The sequence below is a fragment of the Pinus tabuliformis genome, chromosome 9 (assembly GCF_031772625.1).
Source record: "Pinus tabuliformis cultivar Carrire ecotype Pingquan chromosome 9, CPIR1, whole genome shotgun sequence".
NCBI classification, from domain to species: domain Eukaryota; kingdom Viridiplantae; phylum Streptophyta; class Pinopsida; order Pinales; family Pinaceae; genus Pinus; species Pinus tabuliformis.
Genome location: NC_142307.1, coordinates 501,597,481 through 501,624,977, shown reverse-complemented (window position 1 = coordinate 501,624,977; position 27,497 = coordinate 501,597,481). Strand labels below are relative to the sequence as shown.

Sequence of the window (27,497 nt, the reverse complement as noted above, 5' to 3'; positions counted from 1 at the left end):
CCAGTGCCGATGGCATGCTTTTTGGAGCCCTTGGAAAGTGCCCGTTGTGTGAAGGTGGATTGGAATATTCTGGTGGTCAGTACAAATGTCTAGGCTATCTTTCTGCATGGAGCAAATGTAGTTTCTCAACGACCAATCCTGAACGTATTAAAGGGAAATGGAAAATTCCGAAGGAAACAGATAATGCCTATTTTAAGGAGGTTGGATTATTTCCTGGGTGTTACATTTTATTCAATGGCTGTGCCTCTTTTGTTTCTTAAATATACATTATTTTGCATACATGATTAGGTTTGTTTCTGTGCAGTGGTTTAAATCACAAAAGGGAAAGAAGCTCGTTCGCATTCTGCCTCCACTTTCTAAAGGTTCCTTGGAAAATCAAGGCACAATTGGACAATCTCAAAACTCTGGAACTGCATTCTTGAAGGGTTTAGCAGTGGCAATTGCTGGAAATCTTAAGGAATCCCATGTAAGTGATGCAACCAGAGTCTTGGGTTTTATAGGATGCTTTAGTCAGAGTAGAAAACTCTTAATGCATGTAGATCCTTTTCAGAAATCTTAAAATATTGCTCATTTTTTAGGGTCATCTTCGCAGGAAATAAAGGGGTGTTCATGTGAGTGTGTGCTATGTTCTATGATTAGGAGATACAGGATTTGGTCAAAATGTGTTTTTACATGAGCAGAATAAGGTTGTCTGCAGGTGGAATGGAAGAGTAAACTTCAGGCAGCTGGTGGAAAACTCTTGAACCAACTAACACGCGGTGAGATTGCAGAATAAGCTTGGATTTAAAATGCATGCTTATTGTTAAGATTGCAGAACAAGCCTGGCTTTGAAATGCATGCATATTTTTGTAGCTATGAAGTATATTTGTGAGTATATTTGGGGTATGAATGCAAGACAAGCATGGTTTTGAAATGTGTACACATGCCCATTACTTTAAACTTTAAGATACAAAGTATTTTTGAGTATATATTGAGCAGGAATTTTAACAATGCACTGGTTTTTGTTTGTGTTGAGAAATTGCCAGATGCTGATTGCTTGATTATAAATGAAAACACAATTGATACATATAGCTCCGAGATAGAAAAAGCATCGTGAGTTGTTTTTCCTCTTTTAAGGGATACCTCACAATGTACATTTTTATTCTAGTAGAAGGTGGATGCATTGCTTATTGTTATTAGCTTTCTCATATTATAGGAAGTTGCGATCATACCTTTGACGTTATTTCTATTAAATGAGTGTTAACAGGAGTTTCAAAGTACCGGTACTTAGGGAGTCTTTTCTAGTTGACTGTTTGGAAAGGAAAAAGCGGCTCCCAATGGACCGCTATAAAATTGAAGAAGCCTCAAGGTCAGATTTGGTAAAAGTCAAGGTCAAGGGTAGAAGTTCTGTTCATGAGGAATCGGGTTTGCAGGAAACAGGTCACATCCTTGAAGAAGGGAAAAATATTTACAATACAACTCTGAATATGTCTGACCTATCCACTGGCATCAACAGGTAATTTCTATGAGCTGTAGTTGATGGAAGCGCCATTTTTTCTCTTGCGAAATGTGTTTTATTTATTGTCTTATATTTTTTGTCATTATATTAATTGAATGATACACATTTTCAACTCAGACCAAGATCACTTTATTCTTTTTAGACTCAATTTTCTTTCAGCATTTTCATTTAGTGAACGTATTGGAGCTGTAATGATTTAACTTCACTAATTAACGTTATTGATGAATGAGGTCTAAATGAACCCCACCTATTTTCATTTTTATCTTTTTCATGAAAAAAAGTGCTTTACATTTGTGTAGAAGTAAACTTTATGTTTTTCAAGCATTTGCTTATGCACAAGTGATCATGCACTCGTTTCATTATATGGATAACAATGGTTTTTAGAAGGTCCACCTAGGCTTGATAGGATGAGATAAGATAATTTTATTGATATCTGATAAAATACCACAAGAGTAGTTCAACGGGACTGAAGAGTACAACCAATATGTCTAGAATGTGGGAGTGCCATTGCAACTCGTAGAAAATGTTGAAATAATAGAAAGAAAGGAACCTACATAAGTATAATGTCAGAACATATGTATGAAACCTTGACAAATGTATGATGGTACAGAACACTATGTGAGTTTTTATACAAGATTGGAAAGTTGCACAACCCAAGCCAAGAACCTATCAAGACAGAGAGTGAGAGAGGGAGATCAGATGATAGGGTTGGTGATGTCAAGGTCCCCTGAGTAATGAATTCAACACTAGCTCATTGTAGGAGTCTTTTGGAAACATCAAGAAGCTTGGTTCTATGGGGGAAGGTGGGGTGGGGTGTGGGGGATTTAGAGTGAAGGATACTCCTAACACCCGAGGTTGGAAAAAGGGAACTTGGAATGGATCTTTGGTTGCTCCTCTGGATTTGTGAGGTAGTCTGAAGGGCGGGACGTGCTATACTTTGGATCCGTCTGGAGTTGATCTCTTTAATGCTTATGAGGACGTGTTGCCTGATGTACAGACCAATGCCTCCGAGTCGGTCTCAATAGTATTGGGAGGTCTAAATGATCTTTAACTTTGATTTTATGAGCAAAAGTACCATGCTAAGTAATTTGCAGCAGAAAATAACAATAGTAGGAAAACATTCGTGAACACAGTGATGTTAGGGAAAAGTGCAGGGAAAAACCCACTAGGGGGTAAACCCAGAGAAATATACTTCTTTTATTTCTTAAGCAAATGTGAATAAATTGCAGCTGCACAACTTAGCCATAAATACAACAAATCATCTCATTAATTTCTACTGTCCTTTTCTTGAGAAATGTGCCAAATCTACCCCTTGATTTCTGTGCCCAACTTGCTCAGAATCCATACTGCTGTATGGTACTGTACAGCCTAGATTATAGCCTATATCTTCCTTATTTTGTAAATTGTGTGCAAAAATTATCCTTGTTGCTGTCCAAATAGTTAGCAATTTCCAGCCTACTCTTTCCCTTCGAACCCATGCCTCAAACTGCCTTTTTTGCTGCTGCGTGGTCTCTGTAAGGACAATTAATTCCTAGTCTTTTGCCTGGTTTTTTGTGCCCTTCTCTCTACTTTGGTTTGCACTCAATCTTTGCTGCAATAAACCCTTGCTCTCAACTCTATTTTTTCACATTCAATGTGTTGATTTTTCATAGGATTTTCTGAACTGATAATTACTTATGATTTCTTTAGTTACTCTTTTCTTGTATTCATATTTATCATAAAGCAATTACACAAAAGATCTCAACACTAGAAGCTAACTGCCAGTAGGATCATAAAGAGAACCAAACAAGAACACAAGCATTTCCCCGGGAAGACCCACATGAGGGAAAACCCACAAACTTTTTCTTAGAGAAACTCTTCAGCTCAACAAGAGTCACACCTAGATCTTCTAATCAATCACACAAGGTGAAACTGACCAGCAAAGTAGACTTGGTCAAACCTGGTCCAATTGCCTCCTAGTCAAGTCAAACAATTCCCGAGAACTTTGGCCTAATCTGGTCTTCTAGGGCAGAAATTCGGCCTGCTTCCGCACGCAAGAATCTTGGTCCTGTTGCCCTAGAATGCCTTAGAAAATTCGTCCTTTCTGTCACACTTGCGAAGTCAGTTGAGGAATTCCATGTGTGTGAGGTTTGATGGAGAGGAAGAGAGTTCGATCTTCTTCTTCTTCTAGACAAGTTCAACCTTCTATTCCTTGTCTCCATCGAAAAAGATACTGAGACTCGAATTGTGTGTCCAAATGATGGAGGATGAGTATCTTTATATAGTCTTTTGGTTGGTCGAATGGGTGCCTCTTTGATTGGGGCCGACTTGACTAGGAGGGCTGACTTCGTTTTCTTGCAGCCAAAAATTCAAAATTCAAATTTTCTCTTTTGAAAAGGACATGAAGAACATGTTTTCTTTTGACAATAGCATGAAGAACATGCTTTACATTTATCATTATTGATCCGAATTGGATCATTATATTGTTTGTCATCCATCTCGATGCATTTGGAGTGGAAAAAGTGGAGGAATGAGTTCACGTGACAGTTTTTACTGGCGGGCAAAAGTTATGCCACTCAGAAGTTGAACTTCCTGTTTTCACACCTATAGTTCGGGACGATGTCGCATCAACACTCATTTTTCATGGAAAAGGGGCTAGCCACAAGTTTGTGATGTAAAAGACTCTAGAAGAGTCTATTTTGTACCTCTAGTTAAGAGTTGATGTAGTCAAACTTAACCACTAGTAGGCTATCAGAGTGTGCTATAACCAGGCCACTAGGAAGAAGAGACATTCCATTCTTTTGAGAGCATTTTGTTCCATAGTTGAGCAAAGATAGCCAGGAGAGATAGGAGGTAGAGCACACAGAGAGGATCTGTGCACTGTAGCGGCCCACGAGCCACAAACATTACTTCTTTGTATCTGCAGCCATATTTCCAGACAGAGAAAGAGAGCGAAGCAGGGTCACCTTCTAGTTGGGTTTTGTCCCGAAAGGGTTTCTTAGAGAGCATATCTTGTGTATTATGTGTGTGTGTGAACTTATTTTGTCATTCTATACTTTAGTGCTTGATTTACTTTTACATGCATGCACTAATACCATTTAATTTTATAGATCTAGAAATTAAATGAAACTGTAATAGTGTAGAATCTTAGACTTTTAATATAATATTATCAGATCTGTTGTGACGAAATGTCCAGTGGAATATCCACGACAATTTATAGATCATTTCCTATCGGAGCAGGTTTCTTTGGGTATTTTGTGGAGATTGCAGGGATCTAGATCGACAAGGCCGAAAATCGTAAAACCCTAATCATGGGCGACGAATCTGTAAACAAACCTCGTGATCTTGCAGAGGTGAGGTTTTCACGGCTCGAAGAACAAGTCGTGGATATAAACCGCAATGTAAACCTCCTCATGGCAACCCTAAGCAATAAGTTGGGGATATTTGGAGAAGAAGGGGGTTCGAATGCAGAGGACAAATCAGAAGGGAAATCAGGAAGATGTAGAGAACCAGACGAAGAAAGAACTTAGAAAAGATCAACCCAGTTCGAGTGGTGTGAACCAATCCCTGTTTTAAGTGGAAGCAAAAGTCGATATCAAGCCATACCATAGCGAGATCGATGCTCTAATGCTGAACTGTTGGTTGCAGCAACTGGAAGTTTATTTCAGTGTTCGTTAGATCGAGGAAGGGCAAAGGTTCTCATTTGCACGACTGGAATAGGAGGGCCATGCATTGGCTTGGTGGGAAAGCCACATAGAAACCCTGAGGTTGGAGGGAGAACCTCCAGTGACTAAGTGGAAGGATTTCAAAACCCTCATTAAGTCACAATTTTATCCCATTGGGGATGTGGAAGACCAGTGGATCCAGTGGCATTACTTCAGGCAAAAGTCGGGCCAAAGCGTGCAGGAGTATACCATAGAATTAAGAAAGATGGCTATAATGTTGGTTATCTCTGCAAAGAACCCAGATGTACTCCTCAAGTATTTGGGGGGTCTGCATCGCCATATGCGTGAGCAAGTCATGTTGTTCAAGCCCAAAACGGTGGACGAGGCTTGTGTATAGGCATAGTACTTGGAGAACATATGCGTGAAAAGAGCGCAATCAAGTGGATCAAAGCAAAAGGAGCAAGAATACGCTTCTAATGAGGGGAAAAAGAAGCAAAAGGGGGGAAAAGATAAAAAGATGACAGCGACAACACACCAATGCAAAGATCCTAGCAACCACTGCAACCAATGCAACATTGATGGCCATATAGAGGAGAAGTGTTGGAAGTTGCATCTAGAGCTAAACCCGAAGAACAAGAAGAAAGATAATAAGAAAAGAATCTCATGGCCATTGATTCGAGCAACCAAGTTGAAAGCAACTCCGACGTGGATGAGAAGACCGTTTGTACATTAGTGCAAAAGGAGGTGAATTTGAGTAGCCTTCAGCGACAGGAAGAAAAAGAAATGACCAAACTCTTCCATGTAAAGATATAGGTTAAGAAGACAAAGATTGATGCTTTGTTTGACTTGGGATCGTAGGAAAATCTCATTGTAGCAGATCTGGTCAAGAAGTTGGGGTTGGAAGTTCGTGATAATCCAAACCCATATCCACTGGGATGGGTACATAAGAATGCAGAGCTGAAGATAACAAAACAGTGCAAAATTAGATTTGCCATCAATGCTGATTTTATTGATGAAGTAGATCTGGATGTGGTTTCCCTTGATGTGTGTGGACTCGTGCTTGGTAGTCCCTATATGGACATGTGTGATGCAATATCCATGAGGAGAGATAACCAGTACCGACTCATCAAGTATGGAAAATTATTCATCATCAACGTGCACAAAGGAAAGTCGAAAATTTCACCTATTTTCCAACCAGGCCAAGAAATTGATTAGTTCTAACAAGAAGTATGTTTTATTGTTTTTAAAAGAAGGTTAGTCTGTAGAGGAGTCAATAAGAGGCAAGGCATCCTTAGAGGGGTGTACTAAGAAACAAAAACAACAATTGGAGGAGTTGTTATAGGCATACAAGGACGTGTTCTGAGAGCCTAAAGTGTTACCCCCTAAGAGAGAAGTGGAGCACGATATCCAACTATTGCCAGACTCACCATTGCCAAATATTGGGCTGTATAGATAGTCGGTTATAGAAACAAGTGAGCTGAAGAAACAATTGCAACAGTTGCTCGAACAGGTGTCATTCAGTCGAGTACATCACCATGTGGGTCACCCATCATCATTGTGCCAAAGAAGGATGGGACTTGGCGGATGTGTATAGAGTACAGGGCTTTGAATAAAATCACTCTCAAGAACAGATAACCCCTGTGTTAAAATTGGCAACTAGGGCCAAACTCCATGTGGGTCATCTTATTTATAGCAGCTGATATTTTTATTGGATCCCTCTCATCGAGAGGTGTAGGATTGATCTAAAGATCATCTGATTCCGACAAGTATTCATGGAGTTATGAATTTATTTGTGTTATAAGACATATTGTCAAGTCGGCCAGCATCTTATGTAGGCTCAGAAGCCCAATAGACATGTCTATTCATCATCTACGTTTTAGTATAAATAGAGGAGGACTTGAAGTCATTTTGATACACTCTTCATGTGATCTCCTCTCCACGTCTTGGGTTTTTGGAAAAGGAGAGACACTAATGAATACGCTGGCCTAGGATGATGTCCTAGCTGCAGATGATGCCCTAATCCAACGCAGTCATGAAGACATCTATCCACTGTAAATGGAGACACCTTATCTGCAGCAAATGGAGACATATACGCAGATCAGGAAGACTTATACGCTGTTCATGATGGAGACTTATACGCTGTCCATAATGGAGACATACACGCAGATCAGGAAGACTTATACGCTGTTCATGATGAAGACTTATACGTTGTTCATGATGGAGATATTCCTATGCAGTCATGAAGACTCATGTCCTTATACATTATATGTAGGGCATAGAGATATTCCTACACAGTCATGAAGACTCATGACCTTATACGTTATACGCAGGGCATAGAGATATTCCTATGCAGTTATGAAGACTCATACGCAGTCAATGGTGACACTCAAACACAGTTAAAGGAGACATGTAACACAACTTCCTATCTGAAATTCTGAGTATAGTAGCCGCAGTCACGAAGTGAACTGAACCCGGGTACAAGGACCAGCGTTCAAGGGTGATAGAGAGCATTCCTCTCTGAAATTCCGAGTATAGTATAGTCAAGAAGTGAACTGAACTCGGGTACAAGGACCAGCATTCAAGGGTGATAGAGAGCAGCAAGGTCTCACCTAATAAACAATCTCAGCATAGAGATGTCTCTGAGATACAGTCGTAACTAGGAGGCGTAATGATGAACAACAATGATAGAATGGCATACCTGTAGCCACCCCATCACAATGAACAACAAAGGATGAGCAGTCTCAGATCAAGATGATGAAAGATGCAACATCATGGGCATGTTAGTAAAGGGCAGCACGATGATGAATGAGACAACATGATGCAACATGATGGTGCTACACGGTAAGGTGCAACAAATGGACGAGATGCAGCACTAAGATAGGTGAAGGAGTCACCTTAGAGAATCAGTTGAAGCAATATGTCTTCAACTGATCTCATGCGATATCAAAAGTCAAGTATGGACTTCTATTGTAAATGTACTATCTCTCTCACTTTCTCTACTGAACTATGAAGAACATAAAAGAAGAATTGATCAAGGGTTTCCCCACATTGTGGGGTTTGTCCCTGGCTAGCGCCACATCGTGTGTCCTCTTGTCTTGGCTTGTCTTCTGCGATTTATGTTTATGTTCTATCTGCAATTTACTTTAATGCTGATGTGATTGCTAATCTGGAAAATATATCGAGCTAACTGTGAAAATTTAAATAAATTGCTCTAGCATAGAACATACCTAAACATCAACACCCTGCCCAGGATAGACGATTTGCTAGATCAGCTGCAACAAGCAAAGTATTTCACCAAGCTGGACTTGAAGGCTGGATATCACCAGGGTCAAGCCAAAGAAGAAGATACATGGATGATCGCCTTCAAAACCAGACAAGGTCTGTATGAGTGGTTGGTTATGCCATTTGGCCTATGTAATGCACCAACTACATTTATGAGATTAATGAATGATGTACTACACCCTTTTATAGATTCATTTGTTATTGTCTATTTGGATGATATAGTGGTATATAGTGCTACGTGGGAGGAGCATATTTCACATTTGACGCAGGTGCTGGAAACATTGACAAAGCACCAACTGCTAGCAAATCTCAAGAAGTGCGAGTTTGTGCAACAATCCTTGGTGTATTTGGGATATGTGATTGGTGGAGGAGAATTATAGGTAGATCCTTCCAAGATGGAGGCCATCATGAAATGGCCGATGCCTACTAATGTCACTGAGGTTAGGAGTTTCATTGGAGTAGCGCAGTACCTAAGGAAATTCATAGCCTCGTTTTCAGCAGTTGCAGCACCGCTCCATGCCATAACAACAAGTGGCAAGAGTTTCGAGTGGGGAAAATGGTAGCAAAAGGCTTTCGATGAGTTAAAAGAGAAGATCAGTGAAGCATTAGTTCTGACATTACCAAACTTGCAACGACCCTTTGAAGTGGAGACAGATGCGAGTGGGTATGCTATGGGAGTTGTCTTGATGCAAGGAGGAAGGCTCGTTTGCTAGCATTCTGAAGTATTTCATGGGGCAGTTCTTAACTACCCTACCTATGGTAAGGAGCTCTATGCCATGGTGCAAGTCGTGAAGAAGTGGAAGCACTATCTGATGGGAAAGGAGACAATAATCCACACAGATCCCCAATTGTTATAGTACTTGCAGGCCCAGAATAAGCTACAACAAACCAGGCACTACAAGTGGATGGGTTTTTATACCAGTTTCATTTGGTGATCTAGTATAAGAAGGGCAACACAAACAAGTTGGCTGATATGCTTTTAAGGCCACCCACATCAAAGATTACAACTTTGGGGGCTCTTATGCACATGGAGCCATTCACCCATGATGCATACATAGAGGCATATTCAGAAGATGAAGACTTGAAGGAGTTGTATCAGCAGTTGCAGAGTCAGAGTCATGTGCACGATGGCGACAACACCGTTGACTACCATCTCCAGGATGGGTTACTCTACAGGCTAGATAAGCTATGTGTTCTTAAAGGTGAGCGTTTGCAACACGTAGCTAGGTTCATAAGGGGATGTATACTTTGTTGTACCAACAAGCCTAGCAACATGAAATAGTGTCTGTATCATCCCTTACCTGTACCTACTCGTCCTTGGGAAAGCATTTCCATGGACTTTGTGGGAGGCTTACCGACAATTAGGAAGGGACATGAGTATCTGTTCGTGGTAGTTGACAGGTTTAGTAAGATGTGTGTTCTAATGCCCTGTAAAAAGACCATCAGTGGACAAGAAGCAACAAACGTGTTCTTTGGATAGGTCTAGGTACACTTTGGGATACCAAGGAGCATCATTTTAGACAAGGATACAAGATTTCTCAGTGCACTCTGGACTACATTGTGGAGAAGATGGACACGAAGTTGAAGAGATCTAGAACATTCCATCCACAGACAGATGGGCAAACAAAAGTAGTCAATAGGACTTTGGTGCAACTTCTAAGGGGTTACAACGAGAAACATCTGAAGGCCTGGGATGAAAATCTGGTATATATACAACATTCTTATAACATAACAGTCCACACTTCTACAGGAAAGTCCCCATTTGAAACTTGTTTTGAATATTTTTCACCTTCACCTTTGGATATTACATATGGGTAGCAAGGAGGAGTGAAGAAAGTCCTTATAGGAAATGCTTTGAGGGTTGAAAAATTTATAGAGAAGATCAGACAAATCCATCTATAGGTACAGGAAATACTACATAAGTCGCAAGTGAAGTATAAGGCTAGGCATGATCATCATAGAATAGAGAAATCATTCAAGGTGGGAGACAAAGTATGACTACAATTGAACAAGGAGAGGCTGCAGGGGCCTAGTAAGAAAATCAAGGCTCTAAGGTATGGCCCCTTTGAGATATTGGAAAAGGTGGGTGATAATGCCTATCGACTCAATTTACCACCATATATGCGCATTTAGTCAGTGGTAAATGTAGAGAATTTGAAACTCTATTAGCCTTCCATGCTAGATCAGGAAGAGGAACAGGTCCTACCTTTTGTGGTGGATTTGGCAGCAGATGCTAAGGCAGAGTTGAAAGAAGATACAATTTTAGGGAAGAGGTCCAGAACTACAAGACAAGGGCAACAATACCTTTGGCAGATTGGGTTGAAGGGACAACTTCCAAGCAAAGCTAAATGGTACACTAGAGAGAAGGTGGAGGAAAAATTTCCTCACCTCATTCAGTGAAAGATTTTGGGGAGCAAAACCCTCCCAAAATGGGGAGGTGTGATCCAAGTTGGATCATTATATTGTTTGTCGTCCATCTCGATGCATTTGGAGTGGAAAAAGTGGAGGAATTAGCTCACGGGACTGTTTTTACTGGCAGGACCTAGTGTGGCAAAATAGGGTATGAAATCTTCCAGGAGCGTTTTGAGGGATCAAACGACCTTTTTTTGGCGTAAAACTTTGCCTCCCAACCGCAAGACCTTTTCATGCTATTCTACACACAAAAAGCTTTCCAATGACACAAGAGTCACGTCAATCAGAGTTCGTATGAAAAAGTTATGCCACTCAGAAGTTGACCTTCTTGTTTTCACACCTATAGTTTGGGACGATGCTGTACCAACACCCATTATTCATGGAAAAGGGGCTATCCACGTGTTTGTGATGTAAAAGACTGTAGAAGAGTCTATTTTGTAACTCTAGTTAAGAGTTGATGTAGTCAAACTTAACCACTAATAGGCTATCGGGCTGTGTTATAACCAGGCCTCTAGGAGGAAGAGGCATTCCATTCTTTCGAGAGCGTTTTGTTCCATAGTTGAGAAAAGGTAGCCAGGAGAGATATGAGGTAGAGTACACAGAGAGGATCTGTGCATTGTAGCAGCCCACGGGCCACAACCATTACTTCTTTGTATCTGCATCCATATTTCCAGATAGAGAAAGAGAGCGAAGCGACCTCACCTTCGAACTGGGTTTTCTCTTGAAAGGGTTTCTCAGAGAGCATATTAGGTGTATTATGTGTGTGTGAGCTTATTTTTACGTTCTTTACTTTCTTGCTTGATTTACTTTTACATGCATGCACTAATAACATTTAATTTTACAAATCTAGAAATTAAATGAAACTGTAAAGTGTAGAATCTTAGATTTTTAATATAATATTATCAGATATGTTGTGATGAACTGTCCAGTGGAATATCCACTGCAGTTTACAGATCAATTACAAACACATAAAGGGCTAGAGTATTAATTATGAAGACCGACGATAGCTTCAAAAATTCAACACTCCCTCCCTCTTAGTTAGGGAGGTATTGATAATGACTATCGAGATGTTCTCATGTTGACAAACTTCTTTAAGAAAATGTTATAATAGTTTATCATCAACATCAACATGATTCATTTACCATAATCCTAGTCAGTAGCTTTGACTCATGGTAAATCAACAACATCAATTAGTTACCATAATTTAGGTCAGAACCTCTGACCTATGGTGTGTCATCACCATTGTCTTGGTTCTTACTCCTGACACATGGTACATCTTAGCATCAACTAGTCACCATGATATGGTCAATGCCTCTGACCTATGTTATACTGACTACTACTTCACCACCATCTTTGTCAATCACTTTGATTCGTGGTGAAACCCTAGGGACACACTCAATTCATTTGAGTAATCTGGTCTCAAATCCAAAGCCCTCACTCTAGGCCATGATGCTAAATGAGCTCACTCAAGCTATCTGGAGAGTAATCTGAGCCTGACGCTGAAAGGAACCCACTAAACCAAGTGATCTTTGGCCTCCAGGACCATTCTTCATAATTTTGGTCAACTTACCGGCGTAGCGGTTCTGAGGGTTTTATTATTATGCAAATTCTTGAGTACAACTAGGGTGTCGAAATGGCTCACCCAACAGAGATTGTTACATGGCAGTGATACCTCTTCTCGGAGACAGATATTCAGGCTCTCAGCTCTAGTCTGCCCCATGAAAATCCTTTTGGCACTTCCTCTTGGCTCTGCATTAGCCCTGCTAGCCTCAACGTAGCTCCTGAACCCTCTGCGTAAGCTCTTTGGCACTCTGCGTCACCCACGTAGGCTCCTCAGCCTCTGCGCAGTCACCAACTGGCTCTGCGTAGCTCTAACTGCCCCTGTGGCAGCCTCTTTGTTCACTGCACTGACCCTCTGACACTATCTCTGCCTCTCTGCTAGGTACTCACTGCCCCTTGCTGCAACATATCACTTGTTCGAATTTTCTCAGCAAGCCCCGCTCCAGAAAATCGAACTGGCTGATCAATCTTGGTGTATCTCCAACTGACCCTCAAGCCTCTTCTTATACTTTACCTGTTGAGTCTTCAACGGCCGAGATTAAGTCTCTAATCAACGGCTAAGATTAGATTTGGCTTGATCCATGTCATTTAGAACATTCTCACCTAGTTTTATATTAATACCCATTAATATTTTAATTTTCCTAAGTTTAGACTTAGGAACCCTATTAAAAATATTAATTATTTTAATATCCCTACAACCGGGTGGAATTTTCCCAAACCATTTTTGGGTCTTGGAGATCTTATGTGCCTTAGCCTCTCGACCAATTTTCATGGCTAGAGCACATCCGATGCTACCACAAATGAACAAAGATCACCTAGCTGCTGCCATCCTATCAGCCTTAAATTTACCTTCAAACTGTCCTTAACTAGGACACCTCATCCACTAGCAAATCACATCAACTCAAGAAGATAACATATCTTGTTTTGCAACCTTCTGCTGCTCCTCTTGACCTTGGAGCATGTGCAATTACTGATGATGAATTTGCTCTTAGGATGTATCAACCACTATCCAATACTTGGACCCAATCCTGCACTCTTCCTTTCTAGAAGACGTCCTTCATTAACCCTCCAAACACTACAGATCATGTTTGCAATTTCTGAGGTATGCAGCTCTGCTTAGGACATCATGATAACTGTAATAAACAACAGAAAAACCTTGACAAAGGAACCTCCCTCCTGCGCAAATGTCGCAAGGATACTTGACCCTGTTTTGGGAGGCCTACAAGGCAACTCGAGCCCCAAAACAGCCCCTGCTCCAAACTGTACTTACACAGGAGAATCTCAGACCTTATCATAGTGAGAATCCTCCTTTTCTAGCTCAAAACCAACCTCTTCTACCTTAGCTTGATTACCCAGATCTGTTCATAGTGAGAATCCTTCTTTTCTAGCTCAGAACCATCCTCTTGTACCTTTTAGCTTGATTACCCAGATCTGTTCCCTCTTCGCTGCCTTATCTTTGCTCGACCTTGGCCCATACAATCTAGAGAGAATACATCAAAACCAGATCAGGTCCCTCCTTGTTTGGTCCCCGGTAACTGTGTGTATTTCAGGGGAACTCGGACTCCTTATTTCAGTCTTCACTTGAGAAAGATGTGCATTGATTGGGTGAGGAATGAGGCTCCTCCTCATTTCTATTTATGCCTTTCTCCTTGTGGCAACGACCAGCCCTTAAGGGCTTATTCTAAGCTAGGCCAACTTAACTTTAGTGTCACAAGGCCACATGTAAACATAACTCTTTTTATCTCCATTTCTAAAAGGCATCTCATGGTGCTTGAAGTTGCCCCTTGCTCTTTTAGGGGTGCTCTTCGATCTCCATGTGCCCAGTCATCAAATCTCCTCATGTTTTTGGCCCAACATCTTTGGGTACAACACACCCATGCTTGAGTTCTTAGCCCACAAGTGGCTTTGCGGTGCCAATTCCTCCACAACCCTTTGAGCTCCCAAGCTACAAATCTCAACAGTTTTTGGACTAAATGTCCATTTTTCAAATGGAATTTGAGTACCATTCGATTTCCAAAAATTGCAAACATTTTGTAAAACATGTGGAAAAATATTGGTATGGAAGAAAATCAAGGTAATACACAACCACAATTAAAAAAATTAAAGGAAGAACTTGCAGAACTTCAACAAAAGAACAAAGCATTGAAAAAGAAATATAAAGATATCGAAGATCAGTTTTACGAAGAACCAACAAAAAGTAACAAAGAAATTTGGCTTCTAAGGGACCATAGTCTAAAATTACTTGCAAAGGTCAAGAAGTCCAAAGATACAAAGAAAAAATTTGAAGAAGAAAAGGAATGCTTGAGAAGAAATTCAACGAGAATCTATCAAAAAAGAAAGAAGAAAATTTGCGATTAAAAACCAATGTTGCACATATCGCAATAATATCAGAATTATCGCGATATTATTGCCGGAAAATATCATGATAATTTGCTCAATTTATTGCAATAATTTCGATTGCGCTGAGATTGAGCTCTGAGGGTTGTGTGAGTCTTGTGACCATTTTTCATCAAGCAAACAAGGGAAAATCCATAGTTTTCTTTGCCATCAGTTGAGCATTTTTGGAGTCGAGATTTACTCGAGTATAGAGTATACCATATCCATAGTTCTAGGCATGTAATTTTTTTTTCCGTCTTTTTCTTTGTTTTCCAAGATTAGTATATACTATAATTTTAGAGCTTGCCTCTCCTTACCCTCTTTTGAATTTCCAAATTTGTTTTGTGTGGTAGGTCCAAAAGTTGACAATTTAATCAGAGCTCTACATAACGGCAAAGCCATTGTACCAAATATGGGAGTGTGGCGAGTGATGTGAGGGTGATAATAGAACAAAGCTGAGGTGCAAGCTCTATGGATTGAAAATGTTTGGCGGAATCAGCTGCTTGAAACACCAGCTTGCCAAAAGCCTAAGGCATGATGTGGTTATTTGTGCTATAGCTACCCCAGACCTTGTCCTTATTGCAAAGAACTCAATCATTGATACTACTATTAGAAAGAGAGATTAGAGGGAGGAACTAAGGAATTTCATGGAAACCACAAGCTTCTCAAGGGCGAGGGAAACCTAATCCTTGGCCACACCTTCTTAGTGCAGTATTATTATTGGATTATTGTTGTAGTATCTAGAATCTAGATGCCTCATGATGATCATCTCATGAGATACATTTATTTTTGTTTTAATGTGATTTTGTATTAAGTTTTAAATATTATCTTGTCAGAACTTATGACTGAGGAGTCAAGACAAAATGACAAATATCATATTTCAGACTTCAGTATCTACATCTTATACATTTTATATTGTAGTTTTATTTTCATATTTGTGTGACAATGTGTTTATTTGATGTTGATGTTTCCTTTAAAATAATAAAAACTTGAAAAAATGTCAGGATTCAGGACAGATATCACATTTCGGTATCTACTATGAATGATTGATGTACCACTTGACAACTTATACATTTTATATTGTAGTTTTTAATTTTCATATTTGTGTGACAATGTGTTTGTTTGATGCTGATGTTGCTTTAAATGAATACAAATTTGAAAAAAATGATTATTTTCGTATTTTTTTTCAAATTTCTCGATAATTTCTGATAATTTTCAATATTTTCCCTAATATTTCCGATAATTTAAATATTGAACCCCTGTCGATAAATTGTCGATAATGATAAATGTAACATTGGTATGGCCCACCTTCATCTGAAAAGTAAGCTGGACGCCACAAAGCACTGACTGGAGCATAGATGGAGGGCCTTTAGAGCTTGCTATCTGCAGATTACATAGGGCTGTTGGCGTGCAAGCCAAACAGAATGGGAGAAAAGTTCTCCGAGTGGTCAACCACTTGGGTGGGTAACAGGTCCTATCAATTTTACATAAATTGCACATCCATTCCCATGAGCCGTGACCATCCATTTTCTTGAGTTTGGTTACATACTTTTAAATATGATTGTATTCTTGCTGTGGATTTGCTTGAGAAGTTCCAGGAACACTAAAAGTACCACTTTAAGTAGCCATGAATGATGCAAAAACAATATTAGAAACAATGTATTCAAAAAATAGTATTGATATATTGTTTAAATGATACTCAGTTGTTTTGGTATGAATATATAGTAAAACATACCATGAATATCAACTAGTTTCATGATAGTGATTTATCACAAACTGTATTCCTCCCACAAGTCTGTTTGCTTGTTGCCTGAACATTAAATTGAAATCTAAATAAGAATGCTTTCGTAGGCAATCAATTTTAATTGAAATTTTCCTATCAACTGTTCAGAATATTGGAATGCATTTTTTTGGACAACAATTTTAGAACCACTGTACTTGCCTTTTGTTCAGAATACATATTTAAATACATGGGATATGTGTTTATCATTCTGTGCCTAATATATAATTCAACAAGTGAAGAGATATGTACATTTATTTGGATATTTTTGCTTGGACATGTAACAAACGTTTGGTTTGTCAGATGATTTTCATAAATTTTCAATCTGAAATGCGGCATAAAGGCCTACATTGGTACTTCAGTTAATATCAATTTGAAAATTTTTAGTTGTATAGATGCTAAGCCTGAGTTATGGTAATGTTAATCTTCAATCCATTGCATTCTATTCAGTGTTTATCTACTACTACTTCAAGGGATATTGGAACTTGTTCAGCCAATAGTTGATTATCTTTCTTTCTTGAGGGTTTTGTTCTGTTGTTGCATTCTTTACGTTGTTTGAGTTTCATCTGACATGTTTTTTGATTCACTTTTCGAAGTTATTATATTCTTCAAGTTATCGAGGATGACAAAAAGGCAGGCTGTCATGTTTTCCGCAAGTGGGGCCGAGTTGGTAACAGTAAAATTGGAGGCCAGAAGTTGGAGAAGATGCCAAAATTAGCTGCAATTCATGAATTCAAAAGATTGTTTCTTGAAAAGACAGGAAATGAATGGGAAAGCTGGGTAAACAAAGACGATTTTGAGAAGCAGCCTGGCAAGTTTTTTCCTCTGGAAATTGTATGAATGCACAACCTCCTGTTTCAAATGTTTTTGTCCATGGTAATTTCAGCAATTTCTTCAATTAAAAACTGTTTTTGTCCAAAATGGTTAGGATTACGGAGTTGATGAATCACGACAAAAAGACATTGGTTCTTTGGGTGCAAAGAGCAAACTTGATCCTCGGGTGATAGACCTAATGAAGATGCTTTTTGATCTTGAAACATATAGGTGATGGAATGATCTACAGTTATAATATCCTGTTATTCCTATTTTGATATAATTCTCATCATTCTCAGCATATTAATGCAACCTATGATATGCATGTTTTCAGGGCTGCCATGATGGAGTTTGAGATTAACATGTCAGAAATGCCACTTGGGAAGCTGAGTAAAAGTAACATCCAAAGAGGTATTCCTAAAAGATTAAAACCCTTTTTAATCTAAATATGTTAGAAATGTTATTAAAACCATAATGGCCAGGAAGTGGGTCAATGGTCAGGAGTGTGATGTAGAAACTTGATCCACTAGTTAGGTGGATGATCTTAATGAAATATCTCAACTAATTTGAAAAACTAGTTGAGTGAGGAGATGAACTGACTTGCTGAATGCAATTTCTTCACCCAGGTGGTGTGACTTCGAGAGTCGAGAACCACACTAGTTAGAATGTGTGTGCACATGATGTTCATATGTCATACCTATCAACATGAAGTAATGCTAAGGAATATGTTTAACACAATGTTCATATGTGTTACTTGTTGGTTGTAATTTGTAGTTCAGTTTTTGGGGTTCCTTTTTATAGTTATACACATTGGGCACTGCTGTATAACTCAATGTTGGAAATGGGTCAGTTCATCAACTTATATCACAGAAATCTTAAAATGCAGATATGTAGACTAATGATATATGTGCACTAGTCAACTTATGTCTCTACACAATCTCTCAAGGCACTTGTACTACATTATTGTTCTTAGTGTATGTCAACAGTACATTACATGTAGAAATAACCATTTTAGGGATAGCATCTCGCCCCTACTTTAAAATTAGCAACCTTGCTAAAGTCTCACAAGTCTTGGGGTCCTTTTCAAGGTCTCACAAGTCTTCTCTCAATGGTTGTGAAATGTTGGTGCTCAAACTATCTTTGATGGTGTTGATATTGGTGCTTGCGCTGATATAGTTGTCAACCCTCCTATTATCTGTATGAGCAACTTAAAACAGAACCCAGCACTTGTTCATTGCATGTTAGCCTCTTCATGCTCTTTATATTACTCACCAGTGTTATAGGAGTCTCCGATCACTCGCGAGTACTCACGATTCCGACTCTGATCTTCAACCAAACGAGCCGATCTGAATCTTGGCGAGTCAAACTCGTGTTGAATGAGTTTGACTCGTGGTTAATGCGAGTTTGACTCGCGAATTCGGCAATTTGTAGAGGACTCAACAAGCCACTCAGATTCATAGGTTAAAAGTCCGCAGGTTTTTATTTTGTGGTTTCACTTTCACTTCTTCTTGCCGCCCGCCGTGCTTGGAGGTCGCTTTCATTTCTTCTTGTTGCTCGCCTATCCAGAGACGTCGTGGATCAAACGACGCCATTGTCACGTTCTTCCTTCACTGTGCGCAATTCAACTTCAATAAACATGAACCCTTTCTCTAATTTGTCAAGGTCGCAATGGGTTTTGTTGGTCGGCTTCATGTATACAATATTAGGCAATCGACTTCATGTATTAGGCAACAACTTTAGCATTGGTTGGATCGCTCGCCTTACTAGACTACACTGCTTTTCCGGGTTTTCTATGCCTCAGGTCCAACTACGCCACCTTCCTCCCGCCCAAAGAGTCACCTAAGTGAATTATGGATCTGCTTACCAAACACGAACTACTTGCCTCGATGCTCATGCCAATAGCTATTGACTTGGCTGGTATACGTATATATTTGTGGCTACTCCCCAATGGTTGAGCAACATTCTTTTCCTTTAAAAATATCATTTTGAATAAAAGAAAATGGTTGTAGTATGTTAAAGCTCTATATCGTTTTGAATAAAAGCAAATCGTTGCAGAATGTTGGAACTTTACAAGGACTTATAATAATGAAACAATTCCTTAAATTCATTTGTTGTTGTCGAGTGTATAAGTGATCTACCAATGGGTATAATGCACTACCAATGCAAACTTAACCCAATTTAGAATTCGTGCTACTATAACCCCAAGTAAGATTTTAGTAGGTTCGCGGTGTTGGTTGACAAAAACTTGGAAGTTCCTCATATCGTTTGAATCTTTGTACCTGTTTTTAAATGTTTTCCAATACTAAATATATTTTATACTTGAAGTATACACATTGCCCTCATGATTTTTTGGACATCTATTGATATTATGCATTGTTTGGCATGGCTTTATTGAATATCAATGAAATATATATATATATTTTAAATTCAATATATGTGTATATCTTTATTTATTGTATCCACCGTTTTTTTCCCGATTCGATTAAAACTCTTCGCTCTTTTGCCTCGCCGATTTATTACCGATTCCGAATTTGGTAACATTGTTACTCACACATTGATTTATTTTCATTATTTGAAAATTACTCTTTTTACTATATGTCTAGCATCTGAATCTTGGTCGTGATCATGAAAAAAAAAAAAAAAAAAAACAAAATTGGCAACCAGCACTTAAATACAACACAAAAGATTTTGAAGTGGGATGGCACATGAAAAATTAAAAAAACCAAATTGGCAACCAGCACTTAAATACAACACAAAATATTTTGAAGTGGGATGGCACATAGAAGTAGAAACCTTTGTCAATACTCAACACATGGACTTTATCATGATAAGTATATTTTTCCACATTTAGACATATAAAAGTTCTCTTTTCAAAAGTTTTGCAATGCCTTATTTTTTTTATGAAATTTATGTGTTTTTCCTCCAATTTTTTTAATCGCTTTATTTCTCTCTCCATTTCTCTTTTCTGCACCTCCCTTAAAGGAACTGTTACCACAAAATCTAGCAGGCCTTGGAGAGGGAAACCATACAAGACAAGAGCTAGACAAATTGCTTACAATGGGGTAGAGGTCCATTGTTACCTTAGACAAAAATTCCTGCTCTTTACGTACTTTTACCAATGGGAATCGCTCCGGTAGGAAGGAGATCACTTAAAATATATATGCTAGGTATACGGCACAAAGTGATCAAGCTAGAGCTCATTTGAAAGAGAGGCTCAAGTATGGTACAAGGCTTCAATGAAGCAAATCTCTCACCAAGAAAATCCCTAGAAAATAAGGCTCAAGGCCTAGAGTTTTGAGGATTTTTGATAATAATAGATATTCACAGGGTTAGGGTCCAAGGGAGAGAGTTTCTTAGAATGATATTCAACTAAGCCAAGGCTCATGAAACCCTCAAGAAAGGACTCAAGTTGAAGGGAAAAGAAACTAGGGTTTCCCACTTAGAGAAACCACCTAAGGAAAGATTTTTTGTGGAATAAATATGAGTGGATGCCCATCAAATTGATAGGTTAGGTAGCCTAGACCTATCTCTTGATGTTTAGGCTTTCAAATCACCAAAAAGTCGACTCCTTAGAACTTCACTCCAAGCCATACATTTTCGCCCTAGCGTTAAAAGAACTGAATTAAAGGAGTGGAGAGAAATTTATGGAGAAAACTTTGAGATGATTACCAAAGACTTGGACTGGTGCCTTGTCCTTTGGGCATATGGAGTCAAGGATTTGCAAGATAAGCTAAATTTGTTGCTAAGGAGGCTGAAATTTGATGCCCTAGGTATCAAAATACCAACATTTACCTACTCAATGATAAATGGAGTTTGATGGAGAGTTATAAGAATTCGCCCACTAGGAACATTCATTACATGTTACATAATGAGTAACATACGCAATTCTCCACTAGATAGCTTTCAAAATTATTTTTCAACAAATTAGGGCATAAACAAGCATAATCTAGAAGCAACAATTCCATACATTACACAAATTCAAAAGGATAATATTCAACAATAGGCACTTACAAGATAACATATAGTGTATCTGTCCATTCACCAAATAAATAGCTCCAAAGACAATTCAAAATAGCTTCCAAACATCAAAATGCATTCAACTAATCTCCAATAGCCACAAAGAAGCAAGTGCAACTTCTATTATGAGGTTTGAATTCTCCAAGCAATGATGATAAGAGTGAAATAACCTCTCTTTTATTTATACATATCTAATGAACTCTAATTTAGCCTAAAATCCCCTCCAAGTTGTAAAATGATGTTACAAGCCAACCTCACAGCTAATGTAAAACATAAGCAACAAGCCACAAAAGAGGTTGAAATGCTAATGTCATGCATGCGTAGGCCCTTCTAAGGCATGCGTTGGGCTCCTCTAGTGCCAAGTCAAGTGTAGAGGGCTCCAAAAATCCAGATCTAGGGGTTGGCGCCTAAATATCCATGCAAATGATCCCGTGGACCCCAATTTTGTATTTGGGGCACAAAATGGGTCTCATGGGTCTCTGGTGATAGAATAGGCTGGTTTTGCTTGAATGTTAATGACTCAGAGGATGGTAATAGCCCTCCCATGTCTCAAGGGGTAAGACAAACCTCATTTAGGCTTCAGATCAACTACCAAATCATGTATACATTGTTAAGCTGATTGGGGGCACGCTGGTCTAAGTGTTGATTTGGGGTAGCATCAGATGTGCTCTAGCCATGAAAATTGGTGGAGAGGCTAAAGCACATGAGATCTCCAAGACCTAGAAACGGTTTGGGCAAATTCTAACCGATTTGGGAGATATTAAAATAATTAATATTTTTAATGGAGTTCCTAAGTCTAAACTTAGGAAAAATAAAATATTAATGGGTATTAATATAAAACTGGGTTAGAAGGTTCCAAAAGTCATGGATCAAGCCAAATCTAATCTTAGCCGTTGATTAGAGATGTAATCCCGGTTGTTGAAGGACCAACAGGAAAAGTATAAGAAGAGGCTTGAGGGTCAGTTGGAGAATACACCAGTGTGATAGGTCATTCGATTTACTAGAGCGGGCTTTGCTAAGTAAAGTTGAATCAGTGATCAGTTAGTAGCGAGGGGCAGTGAGTATTGGACAAAGAAGCAGGGATAGTGCCGAGAGACCAATGCAGAGGCAGAGAGGCAGACGCTGAAGCCAGAGAAGGCCACACAAAGCCCAACAAAGACAACGCAGAGGCTAGAGGGCCTGCGTCATCCACGCAGAAGGCAACAAGAGTGACGTAGAGGGTCCCAGACACTGTGCAGTGCCTCAGAGGGCTGATGCAGAGGGGTTTGAGGTTGACGCAAAGGCCAGGAGGGCTGACGCAATGCTTTAGTGTTGCTGGAGAGGGTGGGGCAGGTTTTTTGAATACATGCTTCCGAATAGAGAGATATTACTGCCGGTTATTTTTCTCTGTCTGGTGAGCCAGTTTGGCACTTAGTTGTACTCAAGGATAGATTGCATAATAAAATAAACCCTTAGAATTACTGCACCGATTTTCTTGCATTGGGTTTTTCCGCGGACAAGTTATCCAAAAATAACGGTGTCACTTGTGTGTTTGCTATTTCTTTCAGTTGTTGATCTGTAGATGGTTGACACTGTATTGTGTTTATTTCGATGTTTATATGTTTAAATAACTTGTTTGTAATTAACAAGTAGGAGAAATAAACCAGAAGAATAGAGATAAAATTTCTAACGAGTAGACTTAGAAATTTCAACATGGTATCAGAGCGTGGTTGCAGATCACAGGGGAGCTGAAGGCATCAACTGAAGCAGAGCATTTGCAGCAAAGTCAGCTGCCCCGAGTGACAAAAGCTGATCCTCTCAGAAAGCGACAGAAGAAGGGCTGACACAGAGGGACTGCATCATCAGTCTAGGCCAAAAAGAGTCCAACGCAGAGGCTAAGGAGCGCAGAAAAAGGCTTACGCAGAACCACACAAAGACCAGGAGGGTTGACACAGTTGGTAGAGGGAGCATTTTTTCCAGTATCGGGATTGCGCAGAGCCTAGAGGCTCAGTCCTTTAGTTGTTGGGGCATAGGAAGTTGTGGGTAGTTTGCGGGAGTGAAGCTGGTTGCGTACTGTGAGCAAAACAGTACCTAACAGGGAAAAACCAAGGTAGCGGGAGTCGCTACTGAGGTGGATTTCTAGCCAAGAAATTCGAATCAGTGTTGCAGGTGCACGGAAGATTGGAGAGGTGCGACTCGACATTTGGTAGGCGGATTTTCAGGAGGGAAATCGAGACTCAAAGGGAGTCTAGTAGAGAACATCCAGGCAGGAAGTAGAGAGACTCATCGGGAGTCAAAGAGAGAACTTCTAGGTGGGAAGTAGAGAGACTCGGAGGAGTCGACAAGAAGAGAAGAGAGATGGCCATGAATGGACTGAGGGATCATGACAGGTTGGATGGGGTGTCCAACTTTGTGGTCTAGAAGGCCAGGATCCTGTCCATTCTAGATAGACATCGCATCAAGGCCTTCGCCTTGAGAAATGTGGCTATACCAGTTGAGCCATCTGACAATGAAAAGTACGAGGAGGCAATGGCCAAGTTGAAATGCATCATCCTTGATGGGGTCAAGGATTATGTGGTCCAACATAGTGCTGAGAAGGAGACGACGAAGGAAATGTGGGACACCTTGAAGAAGTTGTACCAGCATACTTTCGTGTAGAGGAAGATGTTACTTGAGAATTAGCTATGATCATACTAGATGCAGAAGGGGGCGAAATGCATCATCCTTGATGGGGTCAAGGATTATGTGGTCCAACATAGTGCTGAAAAGCAGACGAAGAAGGAAATGTGGGACACCTTGAAGAAGTTGTACCAGCATACTTCCGTGCAGAGGAAGATGTTACTTGAGAATTAGCTACGATCATACTAGATGCAAAAGGGGGAGCAGATAGATCACTTCCTTGGTTGGTTAAAGGAGATCTGGGACCAACTGACTTCCATAGGGGCCACACCGGATGAGGAGATGTTAGTGAGGACCGCTCTAAATGCACTCTTCGAGGAGTGGGAGATATTTGTCCAGAGCATTCTGGGCAGGGCAGATCTTCTAGATTGGGAAGAATTGTGGGTGGTTTTTTGTCAAGAAGAGATCAGACGACTGAGCAAGACGAGAAGTAGCAGCAAAGGAGTCCAGATCAAGAAGGAAGAGGAAGAGGATGTAACTCTGGTATCTGCGGGAAAGCAGGAGAAGAGGAAGAAAAAGGACCTCTCCAAGGTCAAATGCTTCAACTGCGGGGAACTTGGTCATTATGCGAAACAATGTTCGAGGAAGAAGAGTAAGGCAGAGGCGTCCGACTCTGAGGCACTGCCAACGAAGGCGGAAAAGGAGGTAGAGGAGGATGACGATTCTGCCATGAGTGCTCATGTACCTCTAGAGAAGAGGTGGGGAGACATCGAGCTGTAGTCAGGAGGACTACAGGCAATGAGGGGCAGGATCCTTGAGGTACCCAAACTCTTGGATCAGATCCTTGCTATGGGAGCCCCGAAGAGAGAGTAGCAGGACTGGTAGATGTCGGTAGAAACAAATGTGGATGAAGCGACAGAGAGTGCTACAGTGCAAAAGTCCCTGGGCAGTGCGAGGCTAGCAGGCTGCAACAGTGCGAGAGGGACGGAGAGTGTTGCGACAATGCAGGATGGCACAAAGAGGTTTGCATCGGTGCGAGATGCAGGGAGTTGTTTCAGCAACGCAGAGGCAGGAGAGGGAGCACGAGATAGCGATAAAGAGAGCTTTAGCATCGGGAGTGTTTCTAGCCTGACAGGGATGTCAGTGGTTGGGTAGATTAGTTACTTACTTCTTAGTAACTGAGTTGCATGCAGTAGCAGTTAGCAGTAGCGTGATGCAACATGATGAGAGGGGGTGGTAGTGTAGATGCAGTGTTGGGAGAAAGGACTAGCATCATCACGGATGCAGAGGGAGCTGCCGTACAGATGCAACAGCGGCAGTGGCAGTGGCAGGGCCATGGGCAGTAGTACAGGATGCAACAGTGCAAAGGATGTTGGGTGGGGAGGCCTAGCACTAGCACAGGTACTGGCACTGGATAATCAGAGTGATGCTCAATGTGGAGTATTACTAGAGCATAGTCCTCGCTAAGAGTGAGTGTTGATTTGGTATAGCATCAAATGTGCTCTAGCCATGAAAATTGGTGGAGAGGCTAAAGCACATGAGATCTCCAAGACCCAGAAATGGTTTGGGCAGATTCTAACCGGTTTGGGAGATATTAAAATAATTAATATTTTACTTATGAAAAATAAAATATTAATGGGTATTAATATAAAACTTGATTAGAAGGTTCCAAAAGTCATGGATCAAGCCAAATCAATCTTAGCCGTTGATTAGTGATGTAATCTCGGCTGTTGAAGGACCAACAGGAAAAGTGTAAGAAGAGGCTTGAGGGTTTGTTGGAGAATACACTAGAGTGATCAATCATTCGATTTACTAGAGTGGGGTTTGCTAAGTAAAGTTGAATCAGTGATGAGTTGGTAGCAAGGGGCAGTGAATACTGGATAGAGAGGCAGGGATAGTGCCGAGAGACCAGCACAGAGGCAGAGAGGTAGACACAGAAGCCAGAGCAGGCCACACAGAGCCCAGCACAGACAACGCAGAGGCTAGAGGGTCTATGTCATCCATGCAGAAGGCAGCAGGAGTGACATAGAGGGTCCCAGAGGCTACGCAGCGCATTAGAGGGCTAACGTAGAGGGGTTTGAGGCTGACACAGAGGCCAGGAGGGCTGACGCAGTGCTTTAGTGTTTCTGGAGAGGGTTTCGTGGGGCAGGTTTTCTGAAAACTTGCTTCCGAATAGAGAGGTATTATTGCTGGTTATTTTTCTCTGTCGGGTGAGCTAGTTTGGCATGCAGTTGTACTCAAGGATAGACTGCATAATAAAATAAACCCTCAGAATTGCTGCATCGGTTTTCCCACATTGAGTTTTCCGAGGACGAGTTGTCCAAAAATAACGATGTCACTTGTGTGTTTGCTATTTCTTTCAGTTGTTGATCTGTAGATGTTTGAGACTGTATTGTGTTTATTTCGATGTTTATATGTTTAAAGAACTTGTTTGTAAATAACAAGTAGGAGAAATAAACCAGAAGAATACAAATAAAATTTCCAACGAGTAGACTTAGAAATTTCAGCACCAAATGCATCATCTCATGAATAATGTAGGGAAAGTGCTGACTGCTAGGGGGCTGTAGGTGCCTATGGAATGGTGTGATGCTTTGTAAATTATAGGAGTCCCATGGCTCTCATTGCTTCACCTGTAGGGTGTCATAATGCTCCTCTAGTGGACCTGGGGCCCAATGAAATTACATAACCCATGATGGAAACCACCTGCCAATCACACACATTGTCCAGTGTTGCATCTTCACGATTAGGTACATTATTCATTAGTGCATCCAAGTGAACCAAGTTTGTTAATCAAGGGCAAAATGACACTTCATATGGCGCTTCTCTTCCTAATTTAGGGTTGTTGAAGAATCTAGGGCAATCAGGTTAATATGATTCTTCTCACGATGATAACTATTTGTGAGGTACTTTTTACTTTCTCTTATTAGCACAATATTCTCTTGCTATTATTAGAGTGTGATTTCTTACTTCATCAAATAGTTACCAAAACAAAAGAGACAAGAACACAAGATGTTGGCTTTCTGTCAAGGCCAAAACCTCTCACTCTTTGAGAGGAAAACCTGCTCAAATTCTTCTTATAGAGGTCAAATTGACGAATACCATGACCCTTGACCTATTTAGCCACTCCAAGACCAAGACAACAATCCTCTTCTTCGTCATTGCTGAGATCATCATCACTGCTACTGAAGTCATCACTGCTGCAACATCAAGGCCATCACTACTGCACCACGAAGATCATTACTGTTGCACCATTGCTACGCCTTCACCGAGATCTTCACCATAACAACAAGATCTCTATACCGAGATATGTATATATGTTTATGAGAGCTGCACCTAGATTCACTAAGATCATGACCTTGTAACTATGTCTCCATCAAGATCAAGACTATATCTATACCAAGACCATGATTACATCTATGCCGAGATTATCACTGCATCTAGAATGTATGCCGAGATAGAGTGTGTCACTGTGGGATTATCGAGATCCTCCTTATCACAAATATGCTGAGACTGCAAG

General features: G+C 40.2%; 1 protein-coding gene across 2 annotated transcripts in view; it reads left to right on the top strand.

Moving 5' to 3' along the window:
* The window catches only part of PARP1 (poly(ADP-ribose) polymerase 2), a 517,112-nt gene that overhangs the window by 378,079 nt on the left and 111,536 nt on the right, over positions 1-27,497 (top strand). For both annotated transcript variants that reach the window (XM_089445250.1, XM_089445251.1), the window contains exons 6-13: positions 5-200; positions 305-466; positions 698-758; positions 1,026-1,092; positions 1,247-1,495; positions 17,149-17,386; positions 17,481-17,596; positions 17,700-17,776. In XM_089445250.1, coding sequence (XP_089301376.1) covers positions 5-200; positions 305-466; positions 698-758; positions 1,026-1,092; positions 1,247-1,495; positions 17,149-17,386; positions 17,481-17,596; positions 17,700-17,776 — 1,166 coding nt within the window. The remainder of the gene's footprint in view (positions 1-4; positions 201-304; positions 467-697; positions 759-1,025; positions 1,093-1,246; positions 1,496-17,148; positions 17,387-17,480; positions 17,597-17,699; positions 17,777-27,497) is intronic.